The sequence below is a fragment of the Lichenostomus cassidix genome, chromosome 28, assembly GCF_008360975.1.
Source record: "Lichenostomus cassidix isolate B80296 chromosome 28, HeHo_3.0, whole genome shotgun sequence".
NCBI lineage: Eukaryota > Metazoa > Chordata > Aves > Passeriformes > Meliphagidae > Lichenostomus > Lichenostomus cassidix.
In genome coordinates, this window is record NC_139508.1 from 1,663,870 (window position 1) to 1,682,962 (window position 19,093).

The window sequence follows — 19,093 nt, forward strand, 5'->3', positions numbered from 1 at the left end:
TTTATTTTTCCAGACCTATATTAAAAGTGAATTTTAGTATTCCAAACCCACCTGAAAAGTTAATTTTAATATTCCAGACTCCTCTTGAAAGTGAATTTTATTATTCCAGACGCACTTTAAAAGGGAATTTTATTTTTCCAGATCCCCAAATTGGCATCTAAGTCCCCTAAATTGGCACCTGAGACCCCAAATTGGCACTTGAACCCCCTAAATTGGCATCTAAGTCCCCCAAATAGCGGCCAGAACCCCCAAATTTGCACTTGAACCCCCTAAACTGGCACCTGAGACCCCAAATAGGCACCTGAGACCCCCAAATTTACATTTGAGCCCCCAAAATTTACACGTGAACCCCCCAAATAGGCGCCCCAGATCCCCAAATTTGGGTCTGAGTCCCCAAATTGTTACCCGAGACCCCAAAATTTACACTTGAACCCCCTAAATTAGCGCCCCAGATCCCCAAATTGGGGTCTGAGTCCCCAAATTGTCACCCGAGACCCCAAAATTTACACTTGAACCCCCCAAACTGGAGGCTCAGACCCCCAGATTGGCATCTAAGTCCCCCAAATTTGCACCCGGAACCCCAAATTGTCCCTGGGGACCCCAAATTGCCACCTGAGACCCCAAATTGGCACCTGAGACCCCAAATTTGCACTTGAACCCCCTAAATTGGCACCTGAAACCCCCAAAATTGGCATCTAGGTCCCCCAAATAGCTTCCAGAACCCCCAAATTTGCACTTGAACCCCCAAAATAACCTCCCAGATGCCCAAATTGGGGTCTGAGTCCCCAAATTGTCACCCGAGACCCCAAAGTGACGCCCGGAACTCCCAAATTTGCACTTGAACCCCCAAAATAACCCCCCAGATCCCCAAATTAGCGCCCCAGATCCCCAAATTGGGGTCTGAGTCCCCCAAATTGTCACCAGAGACCCCAAAATTTACACTTGAACCCCCCAAACTGGAGGCTCAGACCCCCAGATTGGCATCTAAGTCCCCCAAATTTGCACCCGGAACCCCAAATTGTCCCTGGGGACCCCAAATTGCCACCTGAGACCCCAAATTGGCACCTGAGACCCCAAATTTGCACTTGAACCCCCTAAATTGGCACCTGAGACCCCCCAAAATTGGCATCTAGGTCCCCCAAATAGCTTCCAGAACCCCCAAATTTGCACTTGAACCCCCCAAATTAGCGCCCCAGATGCCCAAATTGGGGTCCGAGTCCCCCAAATTGTCACCCGAGACCCCAAAGTGACGCCCGGAACTCCCAAATTTGCACTTGAACCCCCTAAACTGGAGGCTCAGACCCCCAAACTGGCATCTAAGTCCCCCAAATTTGTATCCGGAACCCCCAAATTTGCACTTGAACCCCCTAAACTGGCACCTGAGACCCCAAAATTGGCACCTGAGACCCCCCAAAATTTGCACTTGAACCCCCCAAATAGGCGCCCCAGATCCCCAGATTGGCTTCTGAGTCCCCCAGATTGGGGTCTGAGTCCCCAAATTGTCACCCGAGACCCCAAAATTTACACTTGAACCCCTCAAACCGGCCGCCCAGACCCCCAGATTGGCATCTAAGTCCCCCAAATTTGTACCCGGGACCCCAAATTGTCCCTGGGGACCCCAAATTGTCCCTGGGAACCCCAAATTGGCACCTGAGACCCCAAATTGTCACCCGAGACCCCAAAATTTACACTTGAACCCCTCAAACCGGCCGCCCAGACCCCCAGATTGGCATCTAAGTCCCACAAATTTGCACCCGGAACCCCAAATTGTCCCCCGGAACCCCAAACTGCCATCCCCTCGCTGTCCCCAGCCCCACTCCCATCCCATTTCCCCTCCATTCCATCACCGAAATTCCGCATTTTCCTCTCCCTTCCTCTCTCCCGAGCTTTTCCCTTCCGTTTTCATCTCCTCTCCGCTCCGTCCCTCCTCCGCAGAGGGGCAGGAAAACCGTGCCGAGCCGTGCCGTGCCGGGGGGCGGCTCCAGCGCGGGGGGAGCGCGGTGGAGCTCCGCGCTGGGGCCAACCGTGGAGGAGCTCCGCGCTGGAGCCTGCGCGGCGCCGCGACCCGTGGAGCTCCGCGCTGGAGCCTGCGCGGCGCTGCGACCGTGGAGCTCCGCGATGCCTCCTCCGGAGCCCATGCCGGGCTACGCCGAGCTGCTCCGCCGGGGCTACGGCAGCCTGGCCGAGGCGGCGCGGGGCTGCGGGGATTGCGGCTGGGAGCTGGCGAGGCGTACCTGGGCGGAGAACGCTCACCTGGGCTGGCCGGAGGTGCTGCTGTGCGGGATCTGCGCGCTGGGCTGGACGGCGCTGCGCAGAGCCTGCTCGAGGAGGATTTTTCGGGTCAGTGCGGCGGTGGGGATGGGGATGGAGCTGGGAGGGGATTTGGGATGGAGAGGGGATGGAGCTGGGATGGAGCAGAGATGGAGAGAGATGGAGCAGAGATGGAGCAAGATGGAGCTGGGATGGAGAGCGGATGGAGCTGGGATGTACTGGGATGGAGCTGGGATTGAGAGCGGATGGAGCTGAGAGGGAGCTGGGATGGAGCTGAGATGGAGCTGGGATGGAGCTGGGATGGAGCTGGGATGGAGATGGAGCAGAGATGGAGCAGAGATGGAGCAAGATGGAGCTGCGATGGAGAGCGGATGGAGCAGATATGGAGCTGGGATGTACTGGGATGTACTGGGATGGAGCTGGGATTGAGAGCGGATGGAGATGGGATGTACTGGGATGGAGCTGGGATGGAGATGAAGCTGAGTTGGAGCTGAGATGTACTGAGATGGAGCAGAGATGGAGCTGGGATGTACTGGGATGGAGCTGGGATGGAGCTGGGATGTACTGGGATGTACTGGGATGGAGCTGGGATGTACTGGGATGTACTGGGATGGAGCTGGGATGTACTGGGATGTGCTGAGATGGAGCTGGGATGTACTGGGATGGAGCTGGGATGTACTAGGATGTACTAGGATGTACTGGGATGTACTGGGGTGCACTGGGATGTACTGGGATGGAGCAGAGATGGAGCTGAGATGGAGCTGGGATGTGCTGGGATGTACTGGGATGGAGCTGAGATGGAGCTGGGATGTACTGGGATGGAGCTGGGATGGAGCAGAGATGGAGTTGAGATGTGCTGGGATGGAGCTGGGATGTACTGGGGTGCACTGGGACGTACTGGGATGGAGCAGAGATGGAGCTGGGATGTACTGGGATGGAGCTGGGATGTACTAGGATGTACTAGGATGTACTGGGATGTACTGGGGTGCACTGGGATGTACTGGGATGGAGCAGAGATGGAGCTGAGATGGAGCTGGGATGTGCTGGGATGTACTGGGATGGAGCTGAGATGGAGCTGGGATGTACTGGGATGGAGCTGGGATGGAGCAGAGATGGAGTTGAGATGTGCTGGGATGGAGCTGGGATGTACTGGGGTGCACTGGGACGTACTGGGATGGAGCAGAGATGGAGCTGGGATGTACTGGGATGTGCTGGGATGTGCTGGGATGTACTGGGATGTACTGGGATGGAGCTGGGATGTGCTGGGATGTACTGGGGTGCACTGGGATGTATTGGGATGGAACTGGGATGTACTGGGATGGAGCTGAGATGGAACTGGGATGTACTGGGATGGAGCAGAGATGGAGCTGGGATGTACTGGGATGGAGCTGGGATGTACTGGGATGCACTGGGATATACTGGGATGTACCGGGATGGAGCTGGGATGTACTAGGATGCACTGAGATGGAGCTGGGATGTACTGGGATGGAGCTGGGATGTACTGGGATGTACTGGGGTATACTGGGATGCACTGAGATGGAGCTGGGATATACTGGGATGGAGCTAGGATGCACTGAGATGGAGCTGGGATGTACTGGGATGCACTGGGATGGAGCTGGGGAGCCGCGGACGCTATGCTCCCTCCACCCGCGGTTTTTGGGGTACAAAATTCACCTTTTCCCGCCCTGAACGAGGGGGAAACGACCCCAAATCCGGCCGCGCGGCCGAGGATGGAGAACCCCGAGGGGTTCAGCGAAACCCGCCGCGTTCCCATCCCCGCCAGGCTCAGGGATTTTCCTTCCAGGTTATCCCAGCTTCTTCCTCCGCCGCTGCATCCTTCCCCCTCCATGTTTCCATCCCCGCATCCCGGCAAGCCTGAGGGTTATTTTTTCCCGGTTTTTCCCGGTTATTCCCAGATTTTTCCGGGATTCTGTGCACCGGCAGATCCCCCCCTGCTCTTTCCCCCTCCATTTTCCATCCCTGCATCCCGGCCAGGCTGAGGGTTATTTATTCCCGGTTTTTCCCGGTTATTCCCGGATTTTTCCTGGATTTTGTGCACCGGCAGAGCTCCCGCTGCTCCTTTCCCCTCCATTTTCCCATCCCTGCATCCCGGCAAGGCTGAAGGTTTTTTATTCCCGGTTTTTCCCAGGTTTTCCCAGATTTTTCCGGGATTTTGTGCACCGGCAGAGCTCCCGCTGCTCCTTTCCCCTCCATTTTCCCATCCCCGCATCCCGACAAGGCTGAATGTTATTTATTCCCGGTTTTTCCCGGTTATTCCCGGATTTTTTCCGGGATTTCGTGCCGTTTCCCGGCGCTGCATCCTTCAGGGCTGAGCATCCCCGTGCACCGGCAGAGCTCCTCCTGCTCCTTCCCCTCCATGTTTCCATCCCCGCATCCCGGCAAGGCTGAAGGTTATTTATTCCCGGTTTTTCCCGGTTATTCCCAGATTTTTCCGGGATTCTGTGCACCGGCAGATCCCTCCCTGCTCCTTCCCCCTCCATGTTTCCATCCCCGCATCCCGGCAAGCCTGAGGGTTATTTATTCCCGGTTTTTCCCAGGTTTTCCCAGATTTTTCCGGGATTCTGTGCACCGGCAGAGCTCCCGCTGCATCCTTTCCCCTCCATTTTCCCATCCCCGCATCCCGACAAGCCTGAAGGTTATTTATTCCCGGTTTTTCCCGGTTATTCCCGGATTTTTTTCGGGATTCCGTGCACCGGCAGATCTCCCCCTGCTCCTTTCCCCTCCATCTTCCCATCGCCGCATCCCGACAAGGCTGAGGGTTATTTATTCCCGGTTTTTCCCGGTTATTCCCGGATTTTTTCCGGGATTTCGTGCCGTTTCCCGGCGCTGCATCCTTCAGGGCTGAGCATCCCCGTGCACCGGGGATTTAATATTAAGCAGAGCTCCCGCTGCTCCTTCCCCCTCCATGTTTCCATCCCCGCATCCCGGCAAGCCTGAGGGTTATTTATTCCCGGTTTTTCCCGGTTATTCCCGGATTTTTCCGGGATTTTGTGCACCGGCAGATCCCCCCCTGCTCCTTCCCCCTCCATGTTTCCATCCCCGCATCCCGGCAAGCCTGAAGGTTATTTATTCCCGGTTTTTTCCGGTTTTTCCCGGTTATTCCCGGATTTGTCCTGGATTCTGTGCCATTTCCCGGCGCTGCATCCAGTAGGATTGAGCATCCGGCAGATCCCCCTCTGCTCTTCCCCCTCCATCTTCCCATCGCCGCATCCCGACAAGGCTGAGGGTTATTTATTCCCGGATTTTCCCATGTTTTTTCCTGGTTTTTCCCAGGTTTTCCTCAGATTTTTCCCAGGTTTTTTTTCTAGGTTTTCCCCAGATTTCCCCCAGATTTTCCCTGGTTTTCCCCCAGTTTTTCCCAGTTTTTTTTCCTGGGTTTTTCCCAGATTTTTCCCAATTTTTTCCCCAGATTTTTCCAGCATTCCCTGCCTTTCCCCGGCGCTACATCCTGTAGGATTTATCACCCTCCAGATCCCCCCCTGCTCTTCCCCCTCCATGTTTCCATCCCTGCATCCCGACAAGGCTGAAGGTTATTTATTCCCGGTTTTTCCCCAGGTTTTTTTCTGGTTTTTCCCAGATTTTCCCCAGGTTTTTTTCTGAGTTTTTTCCCAGATTTCCCCCAGTTTTCCCCAGATTTTTCCCAGATTTTTTTTCTAGGTTTTTCCCAGATTTTTTCCCAATTTTTCCCCAGATTTTTCCTGGGTTTTTCCCAATTTTTTCCCAGATTTTCCCCACATTTTTCCGGCATTCCCTGCCTTTTCCCGAGGCTACATCCTATAGGATTTATCACCCTCCTGCTCCTTCCCCCTCCATTTTCCATCCCCGCAATGTCGCCGTTGTTCCTTCCCGCTTTTCTCAGCGTCCCGGGGGTGGCAGAGGTGACAATGCCGGGGGTGGCAGAGGTGACAATCCGGGGGTGGCAGAGGTGACAATCCTGGGGGTGGCAGAGGTGACAATCCCGGAGGTGGCAGAGGTGACACAATCCGGGGGTGGCAGAGGTGACAATGCCGGGGGTGGCAGAGGTGACACAATCCGGGGGTGGCAGAGGTGACAATGCCGGGGGTGGCAGAGGTGACAATCCGGGGGGTGGCAGAGGTGACACAGTCCGGGGGTGGCAGAGGTGACAATCCCGGGGGTGGCAGAAGTGACACAATCCGGGGGGCTGCAGGAAATTCGGGATTGGAAGGAATTCTGGATTGAGGCTGCAGGGAATTCTGGATTTGAGGAAATTCTGAATTGAGGACAGAGAGAATGCTGGATTGGAGGGAATTCTGGATTTGAGGGAATTCTGGATTAATGGGAATTCTGGATTTTGGGCTGCAGGGAATGCTGGATTGGAGGGAATTCTGAATTTGAGGGAATTCTGGATTGGAGGGAATTCTGGATTTGGGCTGCAGGGAATGCTGGATTTGAAGGAATTTTGGATTTAGGCTGCAAGGAATGCTGGATTGGAGGGAATTCTGGATGGGAGGGAATGATGGATTGAGGCTGAGGTGAATGCTGGATTGGAGGGAATTCTGGATTGGGGCTGCAGGGAATGCCGGATTGGAGGAAATGCTGAATTGAGGACAGAGAGAATGCTGGATTGGAGGGAATTCTGGATTTGAGGGAATTCTGGATTTGGGCTGCAGGGAATGCTGGATTGGAGGAATTCTGAATTGAGGCTGGAAGGAATTCTGGATTTGGGCAGCTGGGAATTCTGGATTGGAGGGAATTCTGAATTTGAGGGAGTGATGGATTGGAGGGAATTCTGAATTGGGGCAGCAAGGAATGCTGGATTGGAGGGAATTCTGGATTGGTGGGAATTCTGGATTGGGTCTGCAGGGAATGCTGAGTTGAGGCTGCAGGGAATGATGGATTGAGGCTAAGAGAATGCTGGACTGAAGCTGGAGAGAATGCAGGATTGGAGGGAATTCTGGATTGGAGGAATTCTGAATTGAGGCTGGAAGGAATTGTGGATTTGGGCTGGAAGGAATTCTGGATTGGAGGAAATGCTGGATTTGAGGGAATTCTGGATTGGAGGGAATTCTGGATTTGGGCTGCAGGGAATTCTGAATTGAGGCTGGAAGGAATTCTGAATTGTGGCTGCAGGGAATGATGGATTGGGGCTGCAGGAAATGCTGGATTGGAGGGAATTCTGAATTGGAGGGACTTCTGGATTTGGGCTGCAGGGAATTCTGAACTGCAGGGAATGCTGGATTTTGGGCTGCAGGGAATGCAGGATTGGAGGGAATTCTGAATTGGAGGGAATTCTGGATTGAGGCTGGCAGGGAATGCTAGATTGGGGCTGGAAGGAATTCTGGATTTGGGCTGCAGGGAATGCTGGATTGGAGGGAATGCAGGATTGGAGGGAATTCTGAATTGGAGGGACTTCTGGATTTGGGCTGCAGGGAATTCTGAACTGCAGGGAATGTTGGATTTTGGGCTGCAGGGAATTCTGAATTGGAGGGAATTCTGGATTGGAGGGAATTCTGGATTGGAGGGAATTGTGGATTTGGGCTGCAAGGAATGCAGGATTGGAGGGAATGCTGGATTGGAGGGAATTCTGGATTTGGGCTGCAGGGAATGATGGATTTGGGCTGCTGGAAATGCTGGATTGGAGGGAATTCTGAATTGGAGGGAATTCTGAATTGGAGGGAATTCTGGAATTCGGGCAGCAGGAAATTCCAAACTGACGCTTCAGGCAATCCCAACCCAAAACCTCCAAACCCTCCCCACCCCATTTCCCCTCCCCCGAGTCTCTCCATCCCAAACCACAACCTCCTGGATTCTCCCAGCAGCTCCCAGGATTTATTCCTGGGGAAAGAACTGGGTCAGGGTGTAACTGCAGAAGGCGAGGGGAGCTGAGAGTTTCCCATCTGCATTTCCCACATCCCGAGCAGGTCGGCATCGCCTTTCCCCGGAGCCAGGGAGGGAAAAATGCCATTTTTAAAGGGATTTGGGAGCTTCTCCTGGCGGGAATGGCTGCTGGGAAGGAGGGAAAATGGGGGGTTTTGTGTAAAATCTGTCAGGAAGATGTGGATTTTTGTGTAAAATCTGTCAGGAGGGAAAATGGGGATTTTTGTGTAAAATCTGTCAGGAAAATGGGGATTTTTGTGTAAAATCTGTCAGGAAGATGTGGATTTTTTCTGTAAAAACTTCTGGAGGGAAGTCGGGGATTTTTGTGTAAAACCTTCAAAAGGGAAAATGTGGATTTTTGTGTGAATCCATCAGGAGGGAAATTGGGGATTTTTGTGTAAAATCTGTCAGGAAGATGTGGATTTTTCTGTAAAACCTTCAGGAGGGAAAAAGGGGATTTTTGTGTAAAATTTGTCAGGAGGGAAAAATGTGGATTTTTTCTGTAAAACCTTCAGGAGGGAAAATGTGGATTTTTCTGTAAAATCTGTCAGGAGTGAAGTTGGGGATTTTCCTGTAAAACCTTCAGGAGGGAAAATGTGGATTTTTGTGTGAATCCTTCAGGAGTGAAGTTGTGGATTTTCCTGTAAAATCTGTCAGAAGGGAAATTGTGGATTTTTCTGTAAAATCTGTCAGGAAGATGTGGATTTTTCTGTAAAACCTTCAGGAGGAAAAATGTGGATTTTTCTGTAAAACCTTCAGGAGGGAAATTGAGGATTTTTCTGTAAAATCTGCCAGGAAGATGTGGATTTTTTCTGTAAAAACTTCTGGAGGGAAGTCGGGGATTTTTGTGTAAAACCTTCAAAAGGGAAAATGTGGATTTTTGTGTGAATCCATCAGGAGGGAAAATGTGGATTTTTGTGTGAATCCTTCAGGAGGGAAAATGGGGATTTTTGTGTAAATCCTTCAGGAAGATGTGGATTTTTGTGTAAAATCTGTCAGGAGGGGAAATGGGGATTTTTGTGTGAATCCTTCAGGTGGGAAAATGTGGATTTTTGTGTAAAATCTGTCAGGAGTGAAAATGTGGATTTTTCTGTAAAATCTGTCAGGAAAATGGGGGTTTTTGTGTAAAATCTGTCAGGAAGATGAGGGTTTTTCTGTAAAACCTTCAGGAGGGAAAATGTGGATTTTTGTGTAAAATCTGTCAGGAGTGAAGTTGTGGATTTTCCTGTAAAATCTGTCAGGAGGGAAATTTGGGATTTTTCTGTAAAACCTTCAGGAGTGAAGTTGAGGATTTTTCTGTAAAATCTGTCAGGAAGATGTGGATTTTGGTGTAAAACCTTCAAGAGGGAAAATGGGGATTTTTATGTGAATCCATCAGGAGGGAAAATGGGGATTTTTGTGTGAATCCATCAGGAGGGAAAATGGGGATTTTTGTGTGAATCCTTCAGGAAGATGTGGATTTTTGTGTAAAATCTGTCAGGAGGGAAAATGTGGATTTTTGTGTGAATCCTTCAGGAGGGAAAATGTGGATTTTTGTGTAAAATCTGTCAGGAAGATGTGGATTTTTCTGTAAAACCTTCAGAAGAGAAAATGTGGATTTTTCTGTAAAATCTGTCAGGAGTGAAGTTGTGGATTTTCCTGTAAAATCTGTCAGGAGGGAAATTGTGGATTTTTCTGTGAAACCTTCAGAAGGGAAAATGTGGATTTTTGTGTGAATCCATCAGGAGGGAAATTGAGGATTTTTGTGTAAAATCTGTCAGGAAGATGTGGATTTTTCTGTAAAACCTTCAGGAGGGAAAATGAGGATTTTTGTGTAAAATCTGTCAGGAGGGAAAATGTGGATTTTCCTGTAAAACCTTCAGGAGTGAAATTGTGGAATTTTTTGTAAAACCTTCAGGAGGGAAAATGGGGATTTTTGTGTGAATCCTTCAGGAGCGAAGTTGTGGATTTTCCTGTAAAATCTGTCAGGAGGGAAAATGTGGATTTTTCTGTAAAACCTTCAGGAGGGAAATTGAGGATTTTTCTGTAAAATCTGTCAGGAAGATGTGAATTTTTTTCTGTAAAACCTTCAGGAGGGAAGTTGAGGATTTTCCTGTAAAACCTTCAGAAGGGAAAATGTGGATTTTTGTGTGAATCCATCAGGAGGGAAATTGGGGATTTTTGTGTAAATCCTTCAGGAGGGAAATTGTGGATTTTTCTGTAAATCCTTCAGGAGGGAAAATGTGGATTTTCGTGTAAAACTTTCAGGAGGAAAGTTGGAGATTTTTCTGTAAAACCTGTCAGGAAAAAGTGGATTTTCCTGTAAAACCTTCAGGAGATCAGGTTGGACCTCAGAGAGATCATTTGGGATTTCTGGGATCATCCAAGGAGGGAAAAAAATGATTTTTTCAACCCTGGGAACTTCTCCCTTTCTCAGGATTTTCTCCCACCGGGTAGATTCACAGCATTTTCCTCATTTTGAGGATCTGAGAGGATTTTTTTGGGGAGAATTTGGGAACCAAAAGTGTGGGATGGTTGCTGTGGGAGTCCAGCAGGGACCTCTGAGAAAACTCTGAGGAACTTCTGAGGAACTTCTGAGAAACCTGTGAGGAACTTCTGAGGAACTTCTGAGGAACTTTTGAGGAACTTTTGAGGAACTTTTGAGGAACTTCTGAGGAACTTCTTCTGAGGAACTTTTGAGGAACTTCTGAGGAACTTTTGAGGAACTTTTGAGGAACTTTTGAGGAACTTTTGAGAGCTTCTGAGAGCTTCTGAGAGCTTCTGAGAGCTTCTGAGAGCTTCTGAGGCTCTTCTGTGCTCTCAGCAGGGCCTTGGGTCTCCCCTAGCTCTGATCACCCCAAATCCTGATCCCAAATTCTGATCCCAGCAGTTCCCTGAGCTCTGATCACCCCAAATTCTGATCCCAAATCCCAATCCCAGGAGTTCCCCAGCTCTGATCACTCCAAATTCTGATCCCAAATCTCAATCCCAGCAGATCCTCCAGCTCTGATTCCCCAAATCCTGATCCCAAATCCAGATCCCAGCAGTTCCCCCAACTCTGATTCCCCAGATCTTGATCCCAAATCCCAATCCCAGCAGCTCCCTGAGCTCTGATCACCCCAAATCCTGATCCTCACAGTTCCCCCAACTCTGATCACCCCAAGTCCCAATCCCAGCAGATCCTCCAGCTCTGATCATCCCAAATCCTGATCCCAGCAGCTCCCTGAGCTCTAATCATCCCAAATCCTGATCCCAAATCCCAATCCCAGGAGTTCCCTGAGCTCTGATCACCCCAAATCCTCATCCTCTCAGTTCCCCCAACTCTGATCACCCCAAATCCCAATCCCAGCAGCTCCTCCAGCTCTGATCACCCCCAATCCCAGTCCCAAATTCTGATCCCAGCAGGTCCTCCAGCCCTAATCACCCCAAATCTTAATCCCAAATCCCAATCCCAGGAGTTCCCCAGCTCTGATCACCCCAAATTCTGATCCTCACAGTTCCCCTAACTCTGATCAGCCAAATCCCAATCCCAGCAGCTCCCTGAGCTCTGATAACCCCAAATCCCAATCCCAAATCCCAATCCCAGCAGTTCCCCCAGCTCTGATCACCCCAAATTCTGATCCCAAATTCTGATCTCAGCAGCTCCACCAGCTCTGATCACCCCAAATCCCAATCCCAAATCCCAATCCCAGGAGTTCCCCCAGCTCTAATCACCCCAAATCATAATCCCAAATCCCAATCCCAGCAGTTCCCTGAGCTCTGATCACCCCAAATCCTGATCCCAAATCCTGATCCTCATAGTTCCTCCAACTCTGATCACCCCAAATCCCAATCCTAAATCCCAATCCCAGCAGTTCCCCCAGCCCTAATCACCCCGAATTCCGATCCCAAATCCCAATCCCTGCAGCAGAGGTGGTGCAATGATGGGAAGGATTTCCTTTGGGATTTTAGGGGAGATTTTCCAGCAGTTTTTTGGGGTGATTTTCTCCTCACCCTCCTCAGGGCAGATCTGGTCCTGCTGCTCCAAAATCCTCACTGAAAACTCAGAAAGGAGTTGTGGAGAAGTTGGGAAAATCCCAGTGAGGAGTGGAAATGTGGATTAAAAGGCAGGGAGAGACCCTCGGTGTGGGATTTCTCCATCCTTTCCAAATTTTCTGCCCTTTTTCCTATTAATTTTAGGGTGAAAACAGCAGGGATTTTTCCTGGGGACAGAGGGGAGGGAAGGGATTTTGGGTTTTCTCAGAGAATCCTCCAAAAGAATTGTGGTGAAGTTGGGAAAATCCCAGTTAGGAGCGAAAATGTGGATTAAAAGGCAGGGAGAGACCCTCGATGTGGGGTTTGAGCATCTCTGTGGGATTTCTCCATCCTTTCCCAACTCTGTGCCCTTTTTCCCATTAATTTTGGGGTGAAAACAGCAGGGATTTTTCCGTAGGACAGAGGGGAAGGAAGAAATTTAGGATTTTCTCACAGAATCCTCACTGCAAACTCAGAAATGAGTTGTGGAGGAGTTGGGAAAATCCCAGTGAGGTGTGAAAATGTGGATTAAAAGGCAGGGAGAGACCCTCGTGTGTGGGGTTTGAGCATCCCTGTGGGATTTCTCCATCCTTTCCCAACTCTCTGCCCTTTTTCCTATTTATTTTGGGGTGAAAACAGCAGGGATTTTTCCCGGGGACAGAGGAGAGGGAAGAGATTTTGGGTTTCCTCACAGAATCCTCGCCGCAAACTCAGAAATGAGTTGTGGAGGAGTTGGGAAAATCCCAGTGAGGAGCAGAAATGTGGATTAAAAGGCAGGGAGAGACCCTCGGGTGTGGGATTTGAGCATCCCTGTGGGATTTCTCCATACTTTCCCAATTTTCTGCCCTTTCCCCATTAATTTTGGGGTGAAAACAGCAGGGATTTTTCCCGGGGACAGAGGAGAAGGAAGAAATTTCGGGTTTTCTCACAAAATCCTCACTGCAAACGCAGAAATGAGTTGTGGAGAAGTTGGGAAAATCCCAGTTAGGAGCAGAAATGTGGATTAAAAGGCAAGGAGAGATTCTCAGAGTGAACCCTGTGGGATTTCTCCATCCTTTCCCAATTTCTGCCCTTTCCCCCATTAATTTTGGGGTGAAAACCGCAGGAAACTCTGCAGGAATTGCAGCAACTCAACCCAAACCCCTCGGGAAGTTCTCCCAGCCTGGATTGTCCCCGCGGTGTCCTTGCTGTGTCCCCAGCAGCAACCTGAGCACCTCGGAGTTGATTAAATATCCCTGAGGGTAGCTGAGCTGGAAAAGGAGCTGGAAAAAGGTTGGAGGAACCTCTGGAGCTCAGCCAGGCTCTGGGCCGGGATGGGGGAAGGTGTCACCTTCCTCTGTCCCCAAAGGTTTGTCCTGCAAAGTTCATTTTTTTTTTGTCCTGATTTGTAGGAGATTCCGGTGGCCTCTGCAGGGGAAATGTTGGGAAAATGTGGGAAAATGTTGGGAAATGTTGGGAAATATTGGGAAATATTGGGAAATGTTGGAGAATATTGGGAAATATTGGAAAATATTGGAGAATATTGGAGAATATTGGAAAATATTAGAGAATATTGGGAAATATTGGGAAATATTGGGATATATTGGGAAATAATATTGGGAAATAATATTGGGAAATATTGGGAAATAATATTGGGAAATAATATTGGGAAATATTGGGAAATATTGGGAAATTATATTGGAAAACATTGGAAAATATTGGAAAATATTGGAAAATGTGGGAAGATGTTGGAAAATATTGGGAAATATTGGAGAACATTGAAAAATGTGGGAAAATGTGGGAAAATGTGGGAAAATGTGGGAAAATGTGGGAAAATGTTGGAGAATATTGGAAAATTTTGGAAAATACTGGAAAATATTGGAAAATATTGGGAAAATGTTGGGAAATTTTGGAAATGTGGGAAAATATTGGAAAATGTTGGGAAATGTGGGAAATATTGGAAAATATGTTAGAAAATGTGGGAAAATATTGGGAAATATTGGAAAATGTAGGAAAATATTGGAAAATATTGGGAAATGTGGGGAAATATTGGGAAATATTGGGAAATATTGGAAAATGTAGGAAAATGTAGGAAAATCTTGGAAAATCTTGGAAAATCTTGGGGAATATTGGAAAATACTGGAAAACGTTGGAAAATGTTGGAAAATATTGGAAAATGTGGGAAAATGTAGGAAAATGTGGGAAAATACTGGAAGATATTGGGAAATATTGGGAAATGTGGGAAAATATTGGAAAATATGTTGGAAAATGTGGGAAAATATTGGGAAATATTTGAAAATGTAGGAAAATATTGGGAAATGTTTGAAAATACTGGAAAATGTGGGAAAATATTGGAAAATATTGGGAAATGTGGGGAAATGTGGGAAAATATTGGAAGATGTAAGAAAATGTTTGAAAATACTGGAAAATGTGGGAAAATATTGGGAAATATTGGAAAATGTAGGAAAATCTTGGAAAATATAGTGGAATATTGGAAAATACTGGAAAATGTGGGAAAATGTTGAAAAAGATTGGAAAATGTGGGAAAATATGTTGGAAAATGTAGGGAAATGTAGGAAAATGTGGGAAAATATTGGAAAATATTGGAAAAAGTGGGAAGATGTTGGAAAATACTGGAAAATGTTGGAAAATATGGGAAAATCTTGGGAAATGTAGGAAAATATGTTGGAAAATATTGGAAAATAGTGGGAAATATTGGAAAATATCAGAAAATGTAGGAAAATGTTGGAAAATATGGGAAAATATTGGGAAATATTGGAAAATATTGGGAAATATTGGGAAAATGTTGGAAAATATTGGGAAAGATTGGGAAATATGTTGGAAAATATTGGAAAATGTGGGAAAACGAGGTCAGGGAAGCAAGGCTGGAAGGGAGGATGGGGAGAAGCTGCAGGGAGGATGTGGGAGTTGGGAATGAAATATTCCTGATGTCCTTTTTAGCCATTTGGACAAATTCCTCTCATCCTTTTCAATTAAAAAAAAAATTTAAAAATTTAATTTTCAATTAAATAAAATAAATTCAGGATTGGATTTTCCCATCCCAGCTCTGGGGGGTGACAGGAAGGGAGGAAATGTCCCCAAAAAGTGACACCGAGCTGGGGAAAAACTCTAATTTTTTTTTCCTGCTCCAAACACAAACTCTGGAAGCTCCGGAGAGGAGAAAAAAACCACAAAAAGGCACAACAAAGAGCTCTTTATTCCCTGCTGCTGGCTCAGCACGTGGGGTGTCCTCAGAGCTGCCCTCGGGGGACAAAGAATCTGGGGAAAAATAGGGGAAAAAAATCGAAAAAAAGTAACAAGTGGTCGTTTTCTGGTGGGAAAAATGAGTTTTTTCAAGAATCTGGGAAGTGAGTCAGGGAAACTGAGGCACGGAGCTGCTGCTGCTTGGGCTCTGCTGGGAAAAATAGGGAAAAAAAAGAGAAAAAAAGTAACAAGTGGTCGTTTTCTGGTGGGAAAAATGAGTTTTTTTCCAAGAGGTGGATCTGGAGAGTGAAGCAGGGAAACTGAGGCATGGAGGGAGGATAATCCTGACCTTGCCAGGCTCTGCTGGGATCCAAAATTTGGGGATATTTTACCGGATTTGGGGTTTTTTAGCTGCCAAAACCAGGGTTGGGTGAGATTTTGGGATGGAATGGTTCCCTGGGAGGGTGAGGAAGGAATGGGATGGAATTCCCAGGAATGGGATGGGAATGGAATGGGATCTCTTCCCTCTCTTCCCGGGAAAAAATCCCTGCTGTTTTCACCCCAAAATTAACTGGAAAAAGGGCGGAAAATTGGGAAAGGATGGAGAAATCCCACAGAGATGCTCAAACCCCACTCAGCTCACTCTGAGAATCTCTCCCTGCCTTTTAATCCACATTTCTGCTCCTCGCTGGGACTTTCCCCACTCCACCACAATTTTTTGGAGGATTCTCTGAGGAAACCCAAAATCTCTTCCCTCCCCTCTGTCCCTGGGAAAAATCCCTGCGGTTTTCACCCCAAAATTAAAGGAGAAAAGGGCAGAGAATTGGGAAAAGATGGAGAAATCCCACACCGAAGGTCTCTCCCTGCCTTTTAATCCACATTTCCACTCCTCACTGGGATTTTTTGGAGGATTCTCCGAGGAAACCCCAAAATCCCTTCCCTGGCAGCTCCCTGAAAAGCTCGGAGCTGGCAGTTCCCTGAAAAGCTCGGTGCCAGCCGCTCCTTTGTGTCCCTCGGGAACTCGCTGTGCCGCGGGCAGAGCTGGCACGGCCCGGCTCGGCGTGTTTTTGGGATTTGGGAATTGCAATTCCTGGCGAACAAATCGCGATTTTCCTGGCGAACAAATCGCGATTTTCATGGCGAACAAATCGCGATTTTCCTGGCGAACAAATCGCGATTCGTAACCCCTTTGCTGCTGCTGCAGCCTGGGGGTTTTGGGATTTTGGGTTTTCCGAGGAATGCTGAGGGAATGGGGGTGAGGTGAGAGTGGAGAGCTGAGTGGGGAGGAGGAGGAGGAGGAGGGAGGAAGAAGAGGAGGACCTGGGAAAGGCCAGGAGGAGGAGGAAGAGAAGGAAGAGGAGGAGGAGGAGAAGGAAGAAGAGGAGGAGGAGGACGAGGACGAGGAGGAGGAAGAGAGACAAAGAGGGATGAAGAGAGAGGAGGATCTGGGAAAGGCCAGGAGGAGGAGGAAGAGGAGGAAGAAGAGGATGAGGAGAAGGAGGAAGAAGACGAGGAAGAAGAGGAGGAAGGAGGAAGAAGAGGATGAGGAGGATGAGGAGGAGGAGAAGGAAGAGGGAAGAAGAGAAGGAGGACAAGGAAGAGAGGAAGAGGGAGGAGGAAGAAAAGGAAGAAGAGGAGAAGGAGGAGGACGAGGAGGAGGAAGAGGAGGAAAAGGAGGAGGAGGAGGAGAAGGAGGATGAAGAGGAGGAGGAAAAGGAAAATGAAGATGAGGAAGAAGAGAAGGAGGAGGAGGACGAGGAAGAGAGAGGAAGAAGAGGAGGAGGAGGAGGAGGAAAAGGAGGAAAAGGAGGAGGAAAAGGAGGATGAAGAGGAGGAGGAAAAGGAAAACGAGGATGAGGATGAGGATGAGGAAGATGAGGATGAGGATGAGGAGGAGGAGTAAAAGGAGGAAAAGGAGGAAAAGGAAAATGAGAATGAGGGAAATGAGGATGAGGAAAATGAAGATGAGGAGGAGAAGGAAGAGGACGAGGAGGAGGAGGAAAAGGAGGAGAAGGAGGAGGAAAAGGAGGATGAAGAGGAGGAGGAAAGGAAAATGAGGATGAGGAAGAGAGAGGAAGAGGAGGATGAGGATGAAGATGATGATGAGGAGGAGGAGGAGGAGGAGTAGGAGTTGCCCTTTAAGCAGAGCCATGCCATCACTGCTCCCCTCCAGCCGCAGCACATCCATCCCCACGCAGCTCCGTCGCCCTAGCAACAAGCATCTCTGCGCCGTCGCCATGGCAACGCAGCCGGGTGACGGGAGGACATCCCCATCCCCCCCCCGGATGCTCTGGGGACATCCGGGTGTCACCTGCCTGGCCCTGGGCTGCTCCGGGGCAGATCCCATCCCTGGAATCTGGGATTGGATTGGAATGGGGTGAGCCTTGGGGTTCCTTGTGCCCCAAATCTTGTGGGGTGAGCAGGGTTTGAGGTCAATCCCAGCGCCCCAAATCCTCCCTGGACCCCACAGATCCTTATGGGGTGAGCAGGGATTTGAGGCCAATCCCAGCACCCCAAATTGCCCAGAGACCCCACAGATCTTTATGGGGTGAATTTGAGGTCAATCCCAGCACCCCAAATCCTCCCTGGAACAGATGAAGGTGTCCTTGCCCATGGAACCCACAGAACCCCAAATCGCTGTGGGGTGAGCAGAGATTTGAGGTCAATCCCAGCACCCCAAATCCTCCCTGGACCCCACAGATTCTTTCCACCCCAAATTCCTATGGGGTGAGCAGGGTTTGAAGCCAATCCCAACATCCCAAATCCTTCTCTGGAATAGGAAAAGGTGTCCTTGCCCATGAACCCCACAGATCCTTTCCACCCCAAATCCCTGTGGGGTGAACAGGGTTTGAGGTCAATCCCAGCACCCCAAATTGCCCATGGACCCCACAGATCATTATGGGGTGAATTTGAGGTCAATCCCAGCACCCCAAACCCACCCTGGAATAGGGGAAGGTGTCCCTCCCCATGGACCCTATAGAACCTCAAATCCCTGTGGGCTGAACAGGGATTTAAGGCCAATCCCAGCACCCCAAATGGCCCATTGACCCCACAGATCCTTTTGGGGTGAGCAGGGATTTGAGGTCAATCCCATCACCCCAAATTGCCCATGGACCCCACAGATTCTTTCCACCCCAAATCTTGTAGGGTGAGCAGGGTTTGAGGTCAATCCCAGCATCCCAAACCCACCCTCGAATAGGGATTCCACCCCAAATCCCTGTGGATTTCCCCAAATCCCAGCACCCCAAACTCTCCCCACATCCCCGAGCTGTCACCCCCCAAAAATCCATCCTTCCAGCACTTCCCACTTTTACATTATTCATCCCCCCTTCCATCTCCCTCATTTTTTCCTGATTTTTTCCTGATTTTTTCCTGATTTTTTCCTGATTTTTTCCTGATTTTTTCCTGATTTTTTCCATTTTTTTGGGATCAGGGCTGGGAAATCCCGATTTTTTTGGGATCAGGGCTGGGAAATCCCGAATTTTTTGGGATCAGGGCTGGGAAATCCCGATTTTTTTTGGGATCAGGGCTGGGAAATCCCGATTTTTTTGGGATCAGGGCAGGGAAATCCCAATTTTTTTGGGATCAGGGCAGGGAAATCCCGATTTTTTCGGAGCCCCAGGAAAAAGGGGGACTCAGCAGAGGGGTCAGCCTGCAGGGACAGCTGGAGCCTTAATTTAGGATCGAGGCTGCAGAACTGCTGACCTGGGCAGGTCCTGTTACTTTCCAGGCATTTTGTTTTCATCTCCGGCTGGAGGGGATTTTTTGGGGATTTTTTTTCATCTCC

At 49.0% G+C, this 19,093-nt stretch overlaps 1 protein-coding gene across 1 annotated transcript in view; it reads left to right on the forward strand.

Annotated features, from left to right (window-relative positions):
• Positions 1-2,009: 2,009 nt before the first annotated feature.
• The window catches only part of CERS1 (ceramide synthase 1), a 29,828-nt gene continuing 12,744 nt past the window's right edge, over positions 2,010-19,093 (forward strand). The window contains exon 1 of the mRNA XM_085040293.1: positions 2,010-2,340. Within this exon, the coding sequence (XP_084896419.1) occupies positions 2,119-2,340 (222 nt within the window). The 5' untranslated portion in view covers positions 2,010-2,118. The remainder of the gene's footprint in view (positions 2,341-19,093) is intronic.